We start from the raw sequence: 16379 nt of genomic DNA on the forward strand, positions 1-16379 counted from the left end.
GGTAGCATTTGAATCAGACATGATGAATATTGGGTGTGTTTGTGTATGATGAGATCGAGGTGCAAGTTTGTAGGGGAGGGTTCTGGAGCAAATTCTCACAAACATTTTTGAAAACAAGAAATCCTAAAATGCAATTTTACGCATTCTACAGGTAAAAATCATCATGACAAACACTTTTAAAAAACATTTTTGTGATTGATGAATTTTTTTTTACATACGTGCATATTTATAGATTGAATATATAAACACCAAATTGTTGGATCCAATCAGATACTAACAGTTACTTAAAACAAACAAGTCTATAATCAATAATTAAATTTGTTTCATTTATAATTGCAAATCATAAATATCAATTTAATCAATGTCATTTAGCAATTATAATTTTTCAGTTATTGTATAGGAAACTATATTTAAAAACTTGTTTGACTCCATCGTAGCATTTTTATGTGAATTCTAGACCAGTTTGTGGGTAAAAACTCCTCGATCATTTTTAAACAGATGTCCTGAAATTGAATTTCCTGCATTCTACAAGTAAAATTTTCATAAATTTTTTTTGTAAATGTCAATTAATTTTTTTATTTCAGAATTATTTGTGGTGGGGGCTAAAGCCCCCTCTACCCCGTTTCCACGTGCCTGTGAATAAGTCATTGTTCTTAAATGTTTTTCAAAGTATTTAAATATATTTAAAATCACAATATATCATTTCTTTAATTGTTTTTAAAAGCTTATTGAAAATTTTGAATGTGTTTTTAAAAATGATACGTTACTTGAAATGTGTTTTGGTAGTACTAAACCAAATGACATCCGGCTGGGTAAAAGTTCTAGGTGCACCTAACTTTTGATAGAGCAGTTAATACCACAAACTAGGGTAGTCATAGACGCTACCCGTTATCTCTGAAATGAGCAGCTTAACCCCCCATTTTTTTCTGATTTACTTTAAGGGTGATATTTATATCAGTGGTGTATATGCCTATTAATACGTTGCAGGTAGGAGTTTTAGCCACATTGATTTGGTGGAATATGCACCCTTTAAGAAGCTTATGCTGGAGCCTTTTACTTTCTAAAGAACTTGTACTGTTTTTTATGTATTGGACAGTGTTTCAGTATTAAGATTACTTTCCAATCTTTGAAATGGATTTAGTGAATTTAACAGGATACTTTAAAAAACAGTTTCCAGATTATTATTATAAGTATTTTCCAGACAAACTACTGATATATATATTTTTAATTATTTGTTTAATGTTTCCAAAAAGCTTATGAAAATTTCATAATCTATTTTCAAAACAGTTTTATATATTGTTTTAGACTTGTATGAAAAATTCACAAAATGCATTTTAAAATAGTATTTTTAATTTTTGTAGGAAGCTTATGATAATTATACTATGGATTTTAAAAATTATTTTAAATGTTTTCCAGATTCATATGAACGGTTGCAATAGATGTATATATTTTACATGATATTTTACATGTCTTCAGGAAGCCTATGCTGAGCAGAAGCGGATGGAGTCTCGGTATGCCAACGATATTGAGATCGCCAAGTCTCAAAGAGATTTCCAGCTTAAGAAAGCTTATTACGACCTGGAAGTCCAAACCAAGAAGGCTCAGGCTGATTTGGCATATAGTCTTCAGGTGCATGCATAATTTTTATTTGATATTTTATAAATTTTTTAACAAATATTAATTGATTAAAATTATATCCAAAACCTGAGTTGAAAATAACAGAAAAAAGAAAGCTCAGGCTGATTTGGCTTTTTCTCTTTGTTTGTGTAGTTTTGAGTGTTTAAGTATTTTGAGTGTTTATTTCAACAAAATTATGGTATAGCTTAATTATCAATCTTAATATTTACCCAACAGTCTGGTACAATTTTTTTTAATTTATAAAATGAGTTTCAGTATCTGTAAATACTGATTTGCCAGGGCTTCTATAATTTCTATAAAATCCACTAGCCATGGGATCAGTGATTTAAAGAATTTACTAGAAACAGTTAAAAATTCACTAGTCCTACGTTACTTTAAGTAATACAATTTTACTAAATAATAGTAATAATCAGATATGTCACCTAAAAAGGGAGATAGAGCTTAACAACACTAACACTGGAGGGTTGGAGTAGGGGCAGGATATTCATATTTACAAAATAGACTTAACTACAACATCTGACAAAAATAATAATATTACTAGCCATTGGGCATGGCAATAGTAGTTATTTACAGGCCCAACATTGAATATCAGTAGCCGTGGGAGTGGGGCTACCATAATCTAGAAGCCCTGTTTGCATTTACAAAATTAGTGAAGTAACAAGTTACTGTCATTTAAGATATTTTTATTTTCATACATTAACCTGGCCTCTTTAACTTTTGTGCATTCCTACTGTCATAATCATAAGGACTGGTTCAAACAACCCCAAATATGATAAGAAATAGGCACCTTTGACACTGTGGAAGATTAGGGCTATTTGACTTTTAGGATGTTTCGACCTGTCCGTGAGATTGACATGGGGAATGCCATACGGTTAGAGGTCAGGGGCCTGTTTGACTTTTAGGATGTTTCGACCTGTCCGTGAGATTGACATGGGGAATGCCATACGGTTAGAGGTCAGGGGCCTGTTTGACTTTTAGGATGTTTCGACCTGTCCGTGAGATTGACATGGGGAATGCCATACGGTTAGAGGTCAGGGGCCTGTTTGACTTTTAGGATGTTTCAACCTGTCCGTGAGATTGACATGGGGAATGGCATACGGTTAGAGGTCAGGGGCCTGTTTGACTTTTAGGATGTTTCAACCTGTCCGTGAGATTGACATGGGGAATGCCATACGGTTAGAGGTCAGGGGCCTGTTTCACAAAACATCGTAAGTTTACGGCTGTAAGTAGCAGTTATACCGGTCATTCATTTACACATGTTTGACATCTATTTCACAAAACATCGTAAGTTTACGTCTGTAAGTAGCAGTTATACCAGTCATTCATTTACACATGTTTGACATCTATTTCACGCAGCAAATTACATTATTACGGAAGATGGAGCATTTTAAGGACAAAAAAAAATTAAATATGTGTACGACAAACTATATTTCTTATACTATAATAATAAGAAAAATTGTGGTTTAGTCGTAGATTTACATTTACGTGCAAAACTAGTCTTATGATGTTTTGTGAAATTGGGCCCAGGTTACCCTGTAAATATTACTAAAAACTGAAAAAACTTCTAAAAATTATCTCAATCTTACCAGCATTCTAATAGTGATGTGATTTCATCCAACTGCAGGCCGCCAAGACGAAGCAGCGTATCCGTGAAGAACAGATGCAGGTGACGGTGGTTGAGCGCGCCCAGCAGATCATGGTACAGGACCAGGAAATCACCCGCCGAGAACGAGAACTCGAAGCCCAAGTGCGCAAACCAGCAGAGGCTGAGAAATACCGAATGGAGAAAATTGCCGAGGCAAACAGGTAAGTGTTTACCTTTCTGAAGTTATTTTGTCATAATTGTTTGAAAAAAAAAGGTAAAAAAGTATCCAGAAGACAGTATGGCTGCTGAAAAGGTATAAAAACATTTCCAGTCAATTTCTTAATTTAAAAAAAAAAAAAAAAAAAAAAAAAAATTGTTCAAGGCCAGTGATCTTGAATGCACTCCTTATGTTAATTATGTGTATGATATTGGTATTACTTTTGCATTTTATTACAGTTTTATTATTAATATTTTCAGAATGCGTATTGTTATGGAAGCAGAAGCTGAAGCAGAATCAGTCCGCGTAAGTTTTAAAAGTTACCTGAAATTTAATTTGAAGTTCAAATACTTGCCTTTGTTTGACATGCAACATCTGATGTATATGTTCATTTGTCGGTGGGCCCATTGGGCTATTTCTCATTCCAGCCAGTGCACCACAACTGTTATATCAAAGGCTGTGGTATGTACTGTCCTGTCTGTGGGATGGTGCATATAAAAAGAGCCCTTGCTACCACTGGAAAAATGTGGCAGATTTCCTTTCTAAGACTCCATCAAAATTACAAATGTTTGACATCCAATAGCTGATGATTAATAAATCAATGTGCTGTAATGGTGTTTTTAAACATAACAAACTTTAAATTTATTTATTTGTTCCTTCGTTCGTTATTTCGTTTGTTTGTTCATTTGTTAATTAATTTGCAATTCTCACTGTTATTCTTCCAAAGTTACAGGCTACTATTATCATGTATAATGAACAACCATGAATGAATGTTTGTGCTAAGGTGGGATGGCTTTAAAAATTAATTTATTCATTCATGATGTATACATATATTTTAAATGAACATACAAAGCACACTTGTTTTTGTTAACCTCTTTCCTTATCTGCTTAAAGCGTCCATAAAAAAACTTTGAATTTACCTGCATATTTTTATAGTGATTTTTTACTTTTGTTTTAAAAGCATACACTGGCATTAAGCCCCCACTCGCCAAATTTTTTTATACTTGTGAATCATCCCTAAGATATATATGATGTTTGATATATGATATAAATATGTGATATATGATATAGATTTACTGGTTTCTTCAAAGGTGGAGGTGTAGCTGAGGCTTTTGATGTAAACACTTGTCTTTTCAGATGAAGGGTGAAGCTGAGGCTTTTGATATAAAGACTTGTCTTTTCAGATGAAGGGTGAAGCTGAGGCTTTTGATATTAATACTTGTCTTTTCAGATGAAGGGTGAAGCTGAGGCTTTTGATATAAACACTTGTCTTTTCAGATGAAGGGTGTAGCTGAGGCTTTTGATATTAATACTTGTCTTTTCAGATGAAGGGTGAAGCTGAGGCTTTTGATATTAATACTTGTCTTTTCAGATGAAGGGTGTAGCTGAGGCTTTTGATATAAACACTTGTCTTTTCAGATGAAGGGTGTAGCTGAGGCTTTTGATATAAATACTTGTCTTTTCAGATGAAGGGTGAAGCTGAGGCTTTTGATATTAATACTTGTCTTTTCAGATGAAGGGTGTAGCTGAGGCTTTTGATATTAATACTTGTCTTTTCAGATGAAGGGTGAAGCTGAGGCTTTTGATATTAATACTTGTCTTTTCAGATGAAGGGTGAAGCTGAGGCTTTTGATATTAATACTTGTCTTTTTAGATGAAGGGTGTAGCTGAGGCTTTTGATATTAATACTTGTCTTTTCAGATGAAGGGTGAAGCTGAGGCTTTTGCTATTGAAGCTAAAGCCCGAGCAGAAGCTGAACAGATGGCGAAGAAAGCTGATGCTTGGAAGGATTACCAGGATGCTGCCATGGTTGACATGGTACTTGAGACTCTACCAAAGGTGCGAATCACATTTTAAATTCAGTATTCTGTCTGTGGGAAAGTGCATATAAAAGATCCCTTGTTGCATTAGGAAAAATGTAGCGGGTTTCCTCTGTTGACTGTTTGTCAGAATTACCAAATGTTTGACATTTAATAGCCGATGATTAATTAAGAATGTGCTCTAGTGGTGTTGTTAAACAAAATAAAAACTTTATAATAAAAACTTTAAATTGAGTAATTCTCTTAAAGACATGATAGCCAACATCTTTACTAAAGGGTGAATTAGGTATAAAATGATACTGGCTGTTTTTGTTTCTTTTATCTTCTTGCACAAGTGGAAATAAATAGTTATTTAGTACAAAAGAGTGGGTTTTTTTATTTTATTTATGTGTACCTAACAAGTGATACTGCATTGTTTTTATAACATAGTCACTTTACTACAATGCTTTCTATTAACTCCCACTTGTATTACATTGTTTTATGTTTCATTTGTCAATTTATTACATTGTTTTATGTTTCATTTGTCAATTTATTACATTGTTTTATGTTGACATGTCTTTATTACATTGTCAGCTGATTTGGGTTTTTTCTTGTTCCAACCAATGCACCACAACTGGTCAAAGGCCTTGGTATGTGCTTTCCTGTCTGTGGGAAAGGGCATATGAAAGATCCCTTGCTGCATTTGCAAAAATGTAGCAGGTTTCCTCTGATGAATAAAGTTAAAATTACCAAATGTTTGACATCTAATAGCCAATGATTAATAAATGAATGTGGTCTAGTGGTGTCATTGAACAAAAGAAACGTATTACATTGTTTTATGTTAAATGTTACTTGTATTACATTGTTTTATGTTAAATGTTACTTGTATTACATTGTTTTATGTTAAATGTTACTTGTATTACATTGTTTTATTATTTTATGTTTTATTGTTACTTGTATTACATTGATTTAGTTTTAAATGTGGCTTTTCTGTTTATTTTCAGGTTGCAGCAGAAATTTCTGCTCCTTTGACAAAATGCAGGAAAGTTACAATGGTATCCAGTGGTAAGGGTGATGTGGGTGCGCTTAAACTGACCAACGAGGTGATGAATATTATGGAGAAACTGCCTATGGTTGTTGAAAATCTTACTGGAATCAACATTTCCAGAGTGAGTATTGCTTGGCAGGGCTTCTAGATTATGGTAGCCCTACTCCCATGGCTAGTGATATTCAATGTTGGGTTAGTAAATAAATACTATTGCCATGCCCGACGGCTAGTGAATGTTTTTGGTCAAAATGTTGCAGTTAAGTCTTATTTTGTAAATATGAATATCCTTTCCCACCCCAACCCTCAATATTAGTGTTTTTAAGCTCCATCTACCTGTTTAAATGACATATCTGATTATTACTATTATTTAGTAAATGCTATTAACTTAAAGTAAAGTAGGGCTAGTGAAATTTTAATCGTGGCTAGTAAATTTTTAAAATCACTGATCCCATGGATAGTGGATTTTATCAAAATTCTGGAAGCACTGGCTTGGACAGTACAAACATTGCATATTATACTTCCATTGTGAGGATTGCATATAATGTTTTACTGAGTATTATGCATGGTGTGTAGCCATGAAAAAGATTAGGGGAGTGATGAATTACAATAACAGGAAAAAATGTAGGGAGCTCCCCAGTTTCTACGGGCCTGAGTTGAATGTAGAAAATCTTGACAACATAAGCTGAGTCGTTTTATTTTGAGAAACTTAATAACATTACCCAAATGAACCTTAAGAATTACACTAGACTTCAAGGGCACCTGAAGCGCAGGGCACAATATTTCATGATAACCATTGTGCTGTTCGTGTGTCGGTTACGCAACTTTAACATCTTGTGAACTACCAATTGGTTACGTGGTGAACAATTAATTTCTAAAATTAAAATAATTAAAAGTACCTTATCGGAAGTCAAACTGAAAATCAGTTTATACCAATGTAGCATAGAACCGTAGTTCATGTGTTTTACAGTTAGATAGGACTAACTCATCGGTTACTAGAACTATATTCACGTAACCGAACAATCGGTTACCTAAGTAAAACTCACGTGAACCGACTTCCGGTTACTTGAGATTTTAAAATATTGTCCCCTGAAATGGTACGGCATTTTGGGGGCCAGGAAGGTCTTCTCTTCCTCTGGTGCTAGCGTAGTATAGATCTCATCATATACATTGCTTTCATGGCTGTACCAACTTTTAATTACTTCCGATGCTCCTGGACTTTACGATTTTGATACTTACATGTATGCTGATAAGTCTTGATAATCTTGTGAGACATGTTTAAAAGACATCTTTTCTTTTTTCGTTCCAGTCCATGAAATTGACCCACAGGAAGGCATAAGACAACCAGACCAGCACCAACTTCATCCATTTGCAAAGAACTTTGTCATAATCACCATCTTTGAATATTTGCCTTTTAGACGGTCTTGACATTTCTGACATTTTGTTTGTTGTAGTTCTCACTGTTACTCTCTTATCTTTGATGTTAGCAATGTGTAGTACATCATAATTGTAAATATCAATGTTTTTTAACATAATTTGATCTTTTTATAATGATTGTCATCTAATCACTGTTTGGCCAGTTATTGGTCTGCTCATTGATATATTTACAGAAATATTCATGATGGTGTATGTAACAAATATTAAATGATTTAGTTATAATATTCCAAATGAATTTTCATTTGTCACAGACTTTAGCAATGACAAATTAAAATGATTATGACTTTCAGTTTTATAATCTTAAAAGGCTTATTCATTCAGTTTTAATGTTTGATACTTTCAATAAAGAAGTCAGCAAAGATATGCATGCTTTACAAATGATATTTTAACAGTTCCACTGCAGCATTTTAGCACTGAAAATAAAACTGAAAAAAAAGAGAAACTCTTTGACATCATGCTTTTTCGTAGATCATGGTGTAGTGTTGTCACAATTCGTACCGACAAGATTAAGAGTTAACTAACCATTGTAACCACCTAATCCAGTGACAGAACACCTGTGGGTAAAAAATGCACTTGTATTATTGTTTATAACCATGTATATTATGTTTGTATATTCTTGTCATTATGTTACTTCATTTATTCAGTTGTAAATCCATCATATGAATTGTTTGTGTATACTGTATATGTTGTGTTTTTATTCCTTGTGTGGGAGTGTGGAGAACAGGTGTTGGCACACCTTTCATTCCTCTCGTAAAACAGGCATGCAGGAAGGATATTTGAATAAAGTATGGAAGATCTAGGTTTTATGAAAGAAAAAAGAAAGGAAAATAATTAATACAAAGCGTATTTGCAAATTGTGTGAAAACAGCAGTTTTGAACTTTTGGTGGTTTAAAATACAATTTCTTTGCATTTAATCCACAAAATTAACCTTCTTTGTAGAAGTAGGCCTATGTTTGGTGTACCGAGTACTCCACCCCCATAACATGTACACATTGGAGATTCCTTTAGCCATGTTAAAAGTTAATGTTATCTTGATGACAGTTCTAATTAATTAAACATTATTGCAGTATTAACAGCTCAATATGTAGTGTACTTGCTCAGTTGTATCATATATTGTCGAGTATTGTTTAACAAAAAGGCATGTTCGGTTGTGAAAAGATACGCCTACAGGAGAGGCAAGGGGTATAAAACAAGTTTGTTTACATTGTTGAATGGCAGACCCTAATTGATTTTAGGTACAACTTTTTCTGGCATATTTTCCATTTTTATACTGTGGGTATTGAGAGTTTTAATAATCCTGTTGAGGGGGAATAAGTTTGAACATTTGATATGAAAAAAGAATGTCATGCCAGTAATTGCAGTAGAATCCTGCACTAAAGGAAAATGGTAAGACTGACTGACAGCCGAACACATTAATTAATAAACAGAGCCATAATCACAGTTGCCACATGCTGGACACCTGTTGGTGTGATGCATTTTGGTCATCGACTCAGCTGTCCCCCTTTACTTTTCAAGACAATAATTTGTAAAGTAACTTTTAACAAAGTATTTAACTTGGTCCAGAAAAACTTGAAAACAGTGGAGGTCTCATTATTTTGGGGGGTTGGGGGTGGGGGAAGACTCCTGAAGTTTTATATTACAGACTAAATTATAGCTTCCATATTAAATATTTAAAAACAAATTAATTGAGATCTTTCACGTCATATTTCAAATCAATAATATACAAACTTACTGTCGTCAACATCTAGATTCATCCCAGACACCATGATTACATACTTTAATACTAGTCAGTAGACGTTTTTTTATTACAGTTTTAAAGAAACTCAAATTTAATTATTTACAATGATTTGTGCTTTGGCACAATTGTTTTTCCACACTTGTTAGTTTTTTCATAGTGTTATGTATGTTACACTTGCTCTTTACTTTGTTAATATTCTTCACTTTTTTTTTAATCAGGAATGGCTTTGTTTGTGATTGTTTTCACACAGGCAGCACACATTGATTTATTTGAATTCACAGAACAGCCAAATGAATTAATACAAAGTAATGATTAAAGGCACTGACCCTAGTGTCAAACTATTTAGACTGATGTAGCCTACCTCTGAAAGTCTGCTTTGTTCATTTAAGGAATACAAGGAAAATTCTTTTTAACAAAAATTGCTGTAAGTCACCAATGATCTGCATACATTTGAGGGCTTTAAAAAAAATATTGATTAAAAAAAACCCCACGTCACTCGGTTATAATTGTAGAATTTTAACACCTTTTTTCATTTGAGAAGAAACGAGATGATCAGGTTAATACCGTCTGTGACTTGGGCTTTATTGTCTCTGCAATGAATTATTAATAGCATACTGGAATAGTACGTTAATTGTTCAGTGAGACGAGATTTAGATGAGCTTTAAAGATTGGAACATGGCGACTAAGGCCTGAGCTTGGATGCTGAATGAAATGGACATTGTGACATGCGAGATTTATTCATTTACACTCAATGCAAAATATGACCGAGAGAAATTTTAAAAACCCATCTTTATGAAACAGAAATTAAAAAAACAAAAAAACAACTAAAATCATCTTTAACCACATTTTAGCTATACCATGTATAGTACAAGTGAAATGGAATTCAAGTGGTAGATTGTCTAGAATCATGATCATGTTCGATTTTACATTTGTATTTCTGGCATATTTAACTAAAAGTTCAATACATGTATATGTGTACCATGTAAATTCGTATATCTGTCTAGGCATCTTAATGTGTAATTTTGTATTACAGTGATATTATTTCAAACTTTGTACCATTTTTGTATCCTTTCCTTTTACAGAAATAAAAATCTGTTGTGAATCAACTTGCTGTTTTCCTTTTTCATTCCCAATCAATGGATGTCTCTTGTTTTCCCTTTCACTACTTGTTTATTAATATCAGACATTACATATAGATCAGGGGTGGGGGTGTGTGGGGAGTTGTGCCTCCTCTTGAGGCTCAACACATTTACTTTTTTGTTAAACACATGCACACACACACGCACACACAGGCAAGCATGCACACACCACATGCACACACCACATGCACACACCACATGCACACACACACACACGCCATAAAGAACAAAACATGTACATGTACTTATCTATCTTATGTAATACATTTATATAATATGAGATATAATTTACACCATTTGCTGGACCTTTCCATATATGTTTGTATTGCACTGTGCTATTAGATGGACCTCATCATGTTCCTTGCACAAGTGCAACACAACTTCTTTGTTCATATAGAGAGGAAGTGCTCTGTTAAAATTTGAAAGCCTAATTTTCCCCTCCATGCCATCAAGTATTCCATAACTGGTACATTAACTTAATACGGCAAGGTATGTACTATCCTGTCTGTGAAAATATAAACGATCCCTGGCATATTACGTGTGTGTGTGTACATGTACAAAGTATACTCGACAAAAGTACATGAAATTAAGGGCCAGTACATATTTTCTACATTTTTCGTGAAATGGGTTTTAAAAAGTACCTCAGCTTCTTCCATTGTAATGTGTGGACATGGCATGTTCTAAAAATTATTGATTTTTAAACCAACAATTTACAGCGAATAAAATTATAATTACTAGTAAGCCTATTAAACAGAAACAAAAGAAAGAAATGTTTTATTTAACGACGCACTCAACACATTTTATTTACGGTTATATGGTGTCGGACATACAGTTAAGGACCACACAGATTTTGAGAGGAAACCCGCTGTCGCCACTACATGGGCTACTCTTTCCGATTAGCAGCAAGGGATCTTTTATTTGAGCTTCCCACAAGCAGGATAGCACAAACCATGGCCTTTGTTGAACCAGTTATGGATCGCTGGTCGGTGCAAGTGGTTTATACCTACCCATTGAGCCTTGCATAGCACTCACTCAGGGTTTGGAGTCGGTATCTGGATTAAAAATCCCAACCTCGACTGGGATCCGAACCCAGTACCTACCAGCCTGCAGACCGATGGCCGGTACCTATTAAACAGATGAGCATTTCAGGAAATATTTTGGTGGAGGACTAAAACAAAAAGAGCACATGATCCAAATAATAAAAAGGGAAACCCACTTATCTAAAAAAAAAACCCCAGGAAACAGAGATACTTGAATATATATTTGGTGGGAATGGGATCCCTGCTCCCCCCCCCTGTCTATGATTGATCCCCATCAGTACGCCCATTGGGCTATTTCCTGCTCAAGCCAGTGCACCATGACTGGTATATCAAAGGCTGTGTATGTGCTATCCTGTCTGTGGGATGGTGCTACTCATCGAAAAAATTGGGTTTCCTCTCTAAAACTATGTCAAAATTACCAAATATTTGACATCCAACAGCTTATGATTAATAAATCAATGTGCTCTAGTGGTGTCATTAAACAAAGCAAACTTTAACTTTTTTTTACTATGGTAATAGGTTGCTTAAATACTAAATTACCAACAACAACAACAACAATAATAATAATATACACACACACACACACACATATATATATATATATATATATATATATATATATATATATATACATACATACATACATACATACATACATACATACATACATACATACACACATATACATGTATATATATATATATATATATATATATATATATATATATATATATATATATATATATGTCAATTGTATGTCACCATAATTAAACATCTCGTCTCATATATTATAAAAAAATTAATTACAAAAATGGATTATTTTCGTATTCTCTTTCAAATAATTCAGGTTTTCAAATATAATAATAAAATTTAACTTTAATAATAAACACGGTAATATCGTTTCGCTTTGCCGAATCTAACTGAAATTCCACAATTTATGTGTAACCAAGAGCTTGCATGTCGAAACGGATCTTCGGATGTTTGACAAAGAGAAGTACCCGGAAAGGCGGCTTATGTTGTGTGAAATACACGGTATGTACAAACTTATTTACTTATTTATTATTCACGTGCCTTTATGGTTTGTGTGTGTGTCTGTCCTGTGATTTTCAGAAAGAACGCAATCTAATTATTAATGAGGAGTCTACCATAGACTATGCATTAAACGAAAAATAGGTTGTTTCTTTGGTAACGTGACGCTAAATCGCTGTATCGCTCGTTCGACTTTTCGGACTCTTTTGTTAATGAGTTAAATACACGAAACTACAACATTATGTGGTTTCTCGATTGTTTACTGGCTATAGCTATTATTTTCCAGACGTTAACTGTTACAATATCTTAAGGGTTATGGGGGGGGGGGGGGGGGGGGGAGGGGGGGGAGAGCTCTGGTGGTGGTGGCGTGTGGGGGAAGGGAGGGGGGGTACAATTTCCACCCCTAATCAGATTTTTATTTTTGTACAAAAAATGTACATTTTCACAGAGGCCTGCTGTTATTTTTTACATTTTTTTTTCTTTGGGGTGGTATTAATTGTGTCACATGTGCGTGGTGGGGGTGAGGGGTGGGTGGGGTAGTGGTAGTTAATTTTCAAAAACTAATATATATTGATCACTTATCAATATATATCAACAAAACTTACATTCATTGTAGTCAGTGATGACAGCAGAAACAACCTTAATTAAATTGATCATGTCATTGGCCATCATTGGATAACCTGCTCCAAAGACTTTAGTATGTGCTGTTTTGTCTTTTGGAAAGTAAACATTCCTTTTCAGTCATGGTACCCAGTTGGTTATTTAACAGTTAAAGACCCAGTTTATATTCTCTTGACTTGCCACTGTAAATATATTAGTCTGAGTTTCGTCTTTAACCAGTATCGGTAGAGCGCTCATCTAAGGTGCTTGGGTTGTAGGATCAAAACTCCTCAGTGGACTCATTGTGTTTTTTCCCTGTCCCAACCAATTGCCCATGACTGATGTCAGGAGCCATGGTACATGTCAGGAGCCATGGTACATGTCAGGAGCCATGGTACATGTATGTGATGATGTCTCTGGAAAAGTGCATATATACTTTAAGAGGTACAGACCCCAATTTTTAAACACTAAGGCATATTTTTTTACCTAGACTCAGTTTCAACCCATAAGTAGTGACACTAAGTTTGGTTAATTTACGAACCTGTAACAAATTTGGATACAACAGAATCAGAAACTATTTTGACGACAGAGTGGAACAAGAGTTTTATATACACCAACCAACAGACAGGATAGCACATACCACAGTCTTTGATATACTGACGGGGATCGATCTCAAACCGACCGCGCATCAAGCGAGTGCTTTACCACTGAGCTATGCCCCACCTCTGATAGTATTAAGTATTTTTATTATTTAATATAACTTGTGTTGGAAAGAGACTTTTTTTTCTTCTAAAATTGATGGTCAACGATTGGGCTATCTAAAGTTGTAAAATTCATTGTTGCACTTAGCAGATAAACATTGCCCCTGGTGACCAGACGACTGTCAATTTATAACACTGTTTATTTAACATGGTGAAAAACAGATTTGTGTATTATTTTATAGTGCTTAAAATAGACTTTAAATTGATATTTTTTTCTTATTCCATCTTGGTACCATAAGAATTTTTAATAACATTATTGATATACAGTCAAACCTGTCCTAACGGCCACCTGTACTCAGTGGTCACCTGCCTTAAGAGGCCACTTTTTTCCCTCCCAAACGATTTATAATGTAAATGCACCTGTAATAAGCTTTCACCTGTCTAACGTGGCCAGCGGCCACCTAAATCGGATCCACAAATCACTAAAATACCTGTATTAAGCGGCCATACTAAACTTTTACTATTACATATAAAGGGATATTGTAACAACAGTGATAAGGTGCAGCAAGTAGCCAATCTTCACACCTTCAGAAATACTAGTACCCATTCAGTCCCGACATCCCTACTGGGTATCAGTTAAGAAAGTCAGACTCTGGAATGCATCTAATTGCCTCTGGGCAGGCTACGCTTGACATTTGTAGGTTCACTTACTATGACAATACACTGCATGAAGTAGGAATTAAATAAATAAATGGAAAAAGAAAACAAACTTGTTGAGAAGGGTTAATTTAATACACAGGAGACGACATGTCAAAAGTTGATTTATAGTCAACTGTGAAGCACACATCCGTTGATTAGCAATACAGACGGTAAAACAAGAAACAACAACAAATGTTTTAAAGACTATATATGTGGCAACCTGTACTCAGTGGCTACCTGTCTTAAGTGGCCAATTTTATCTACTCCTTTGTGTGACCGCTTAAGACAGGTTTGACTGTATTACATTTTTTTTTTTATCTAATAAATTATTTTTTAAATGTATAAAATGCATTTGTATATAATAAAATCTGGAATGCTTGTAATAGTTGTATGTATATTATATGTATTCACATCAATCTGACATTTCCTGAACCTGTTCCAAATCCACTAAATGTTCAGTTCACATCTTGGGATGCTTGTAATAGTTGTATGTATATTGTATGTATTCACATCAATCTGACATTTCCTGAACCTGTTCCAAATCCACTAAATGTTCAGTTCACATCTTGGGATGCTTGTAATAGTTGTATGTATATTATATGTATTCACATCAATCTGACATTTCCTGAACCTGTTCCAAATCCACTAAATGTTCAGTTCACATCTTGGGATGCTTGTAATAGTTGTATGTATATTGTATGTATTCACATCAATCTGACATTTCCTGAACCTGTTCCAAATCCACTAAATGTTCAGTTCACATCTTGGGATGCTTGTAATAGTTGTATGTATATTATATGTATTCACATCAATCTGACATTTCCTGAACCTGTTCCAAATCCACTAAATGTTCAGTTCACATCTTGGAATGCTTCCCATTCCATAGTCGGGAGTTATGATAATTTCATGCTTAAATAACATTTTCATCTTTACGTGTATTTGGATATCAGTAATAGCATGAAGTCATTATTCCTCCATTAATTAATTAATGAATTACAGGCTGTTAACATGTAAGGCCTGATGTGACCGTAGTTAGTGACATGATTTAATGAATTACAGGCTGTTAACATGTAAGGCCTGATGTGACCGTAGTTAGTGACATGATTTAATGCCAAATACCATCATAATCATTGTCCTGTTTGCCAAACAAATATTCCATGATAAACATTCCACTGATCCAGGACTGGGGAACGGCACATTGTATTAAGATAAATACAGATCTTCATGTTTCAGACAGCCCTTTGAGCGCCAGTCTACTTGCATATAATCAATGATTTTGGAGGTATTTCGATACTGTGACCTGGCTGTTTGCCAGTGATTGTGTCGTTTGGGTGCGATGACATTCATTATTGGTTGTTCTGTTCACCACTAATGCATGCATGGACTTGACTGGTATTTATATACAGTGGTCGTATATGATTATAACAGTGCTGGCTAATATATGGCAGAACAAGCCTATATAGGTAAACATCATTATAATAACATTGTTATTTTGAAATGTTAGACATTCAGAATATGAATATTATTCATGCCTAGAGTTAATATAAGTAGACTGAGAGTGTGGGTGGATGAGGGTGTGGGTGGATGAGGATGTGGGTGGAATCGGGTGACAGTAATATAGGGCCTTCTTCAGTTTGACAAAATGGCCATTTTAAAAATAATCCTGGCCATTTTAAAAATGATATACTAGGCATCCTCCCATGCCACTTGT

At 34.4% G+C, this 16379-nt stretch overlaps 1 protein-coding gene across 2 annotated transcripts in view; it reads left to right on the top strand.

Moving 5' to 3' along the window:
• Positions 1 to 10566, top strand: part of LOC121384323 (flotillin-1-like) — a 37291-nt gene extending 26725 nt beyond the window's left edge. For both annotated transcript variants that reach the window (XM_041514663.1, XM_041514662.1), the window contains exons 7-12: positions 1477 to 1629; positions 3263 to 3444; positions 3701 to 3746; positions 5142 to 5279; positions 6244 to 6408; positions 7594 to 10566. In XM_041514663.1, the coding sequence (XP_041370597.1) occupies positions 1477 to 1629; positions 3263 to 3444; positions 3701 to 3746; positions 5142 to 5279; positions 6244 to 6408; positions 7594 to 7623 (714 nt within the window). In that variant the 3' untranslated portion in view covers positions 7624 to 10566. The remainder of the gene's footprint in view (positions 1 to 1476; positions 1630 to 3262; positions 3445 to 3700; positions 3747 to 5141; positions 5280 to 6243; positions 6409 to 7593) is intronic.
• Positions 10567 to 16379: the final 5813 nt, after the last annotated feature.

Source organism: Gigantopelta aegis, chromosome 10 (genome assembly GCF_016097555.1).
Source record: "Gigantopelta aegis isolate Gae_Host chromosome 10, Gae_host_genome, whole genome shotgun sequence".
NCBI classification, from domain to species: Eukaryota; Metazoa; Mollusca; class Gastropoda; order Neomphalida; family Peltospiridae; genus Gigantopelta; species Gigantopelta aegis.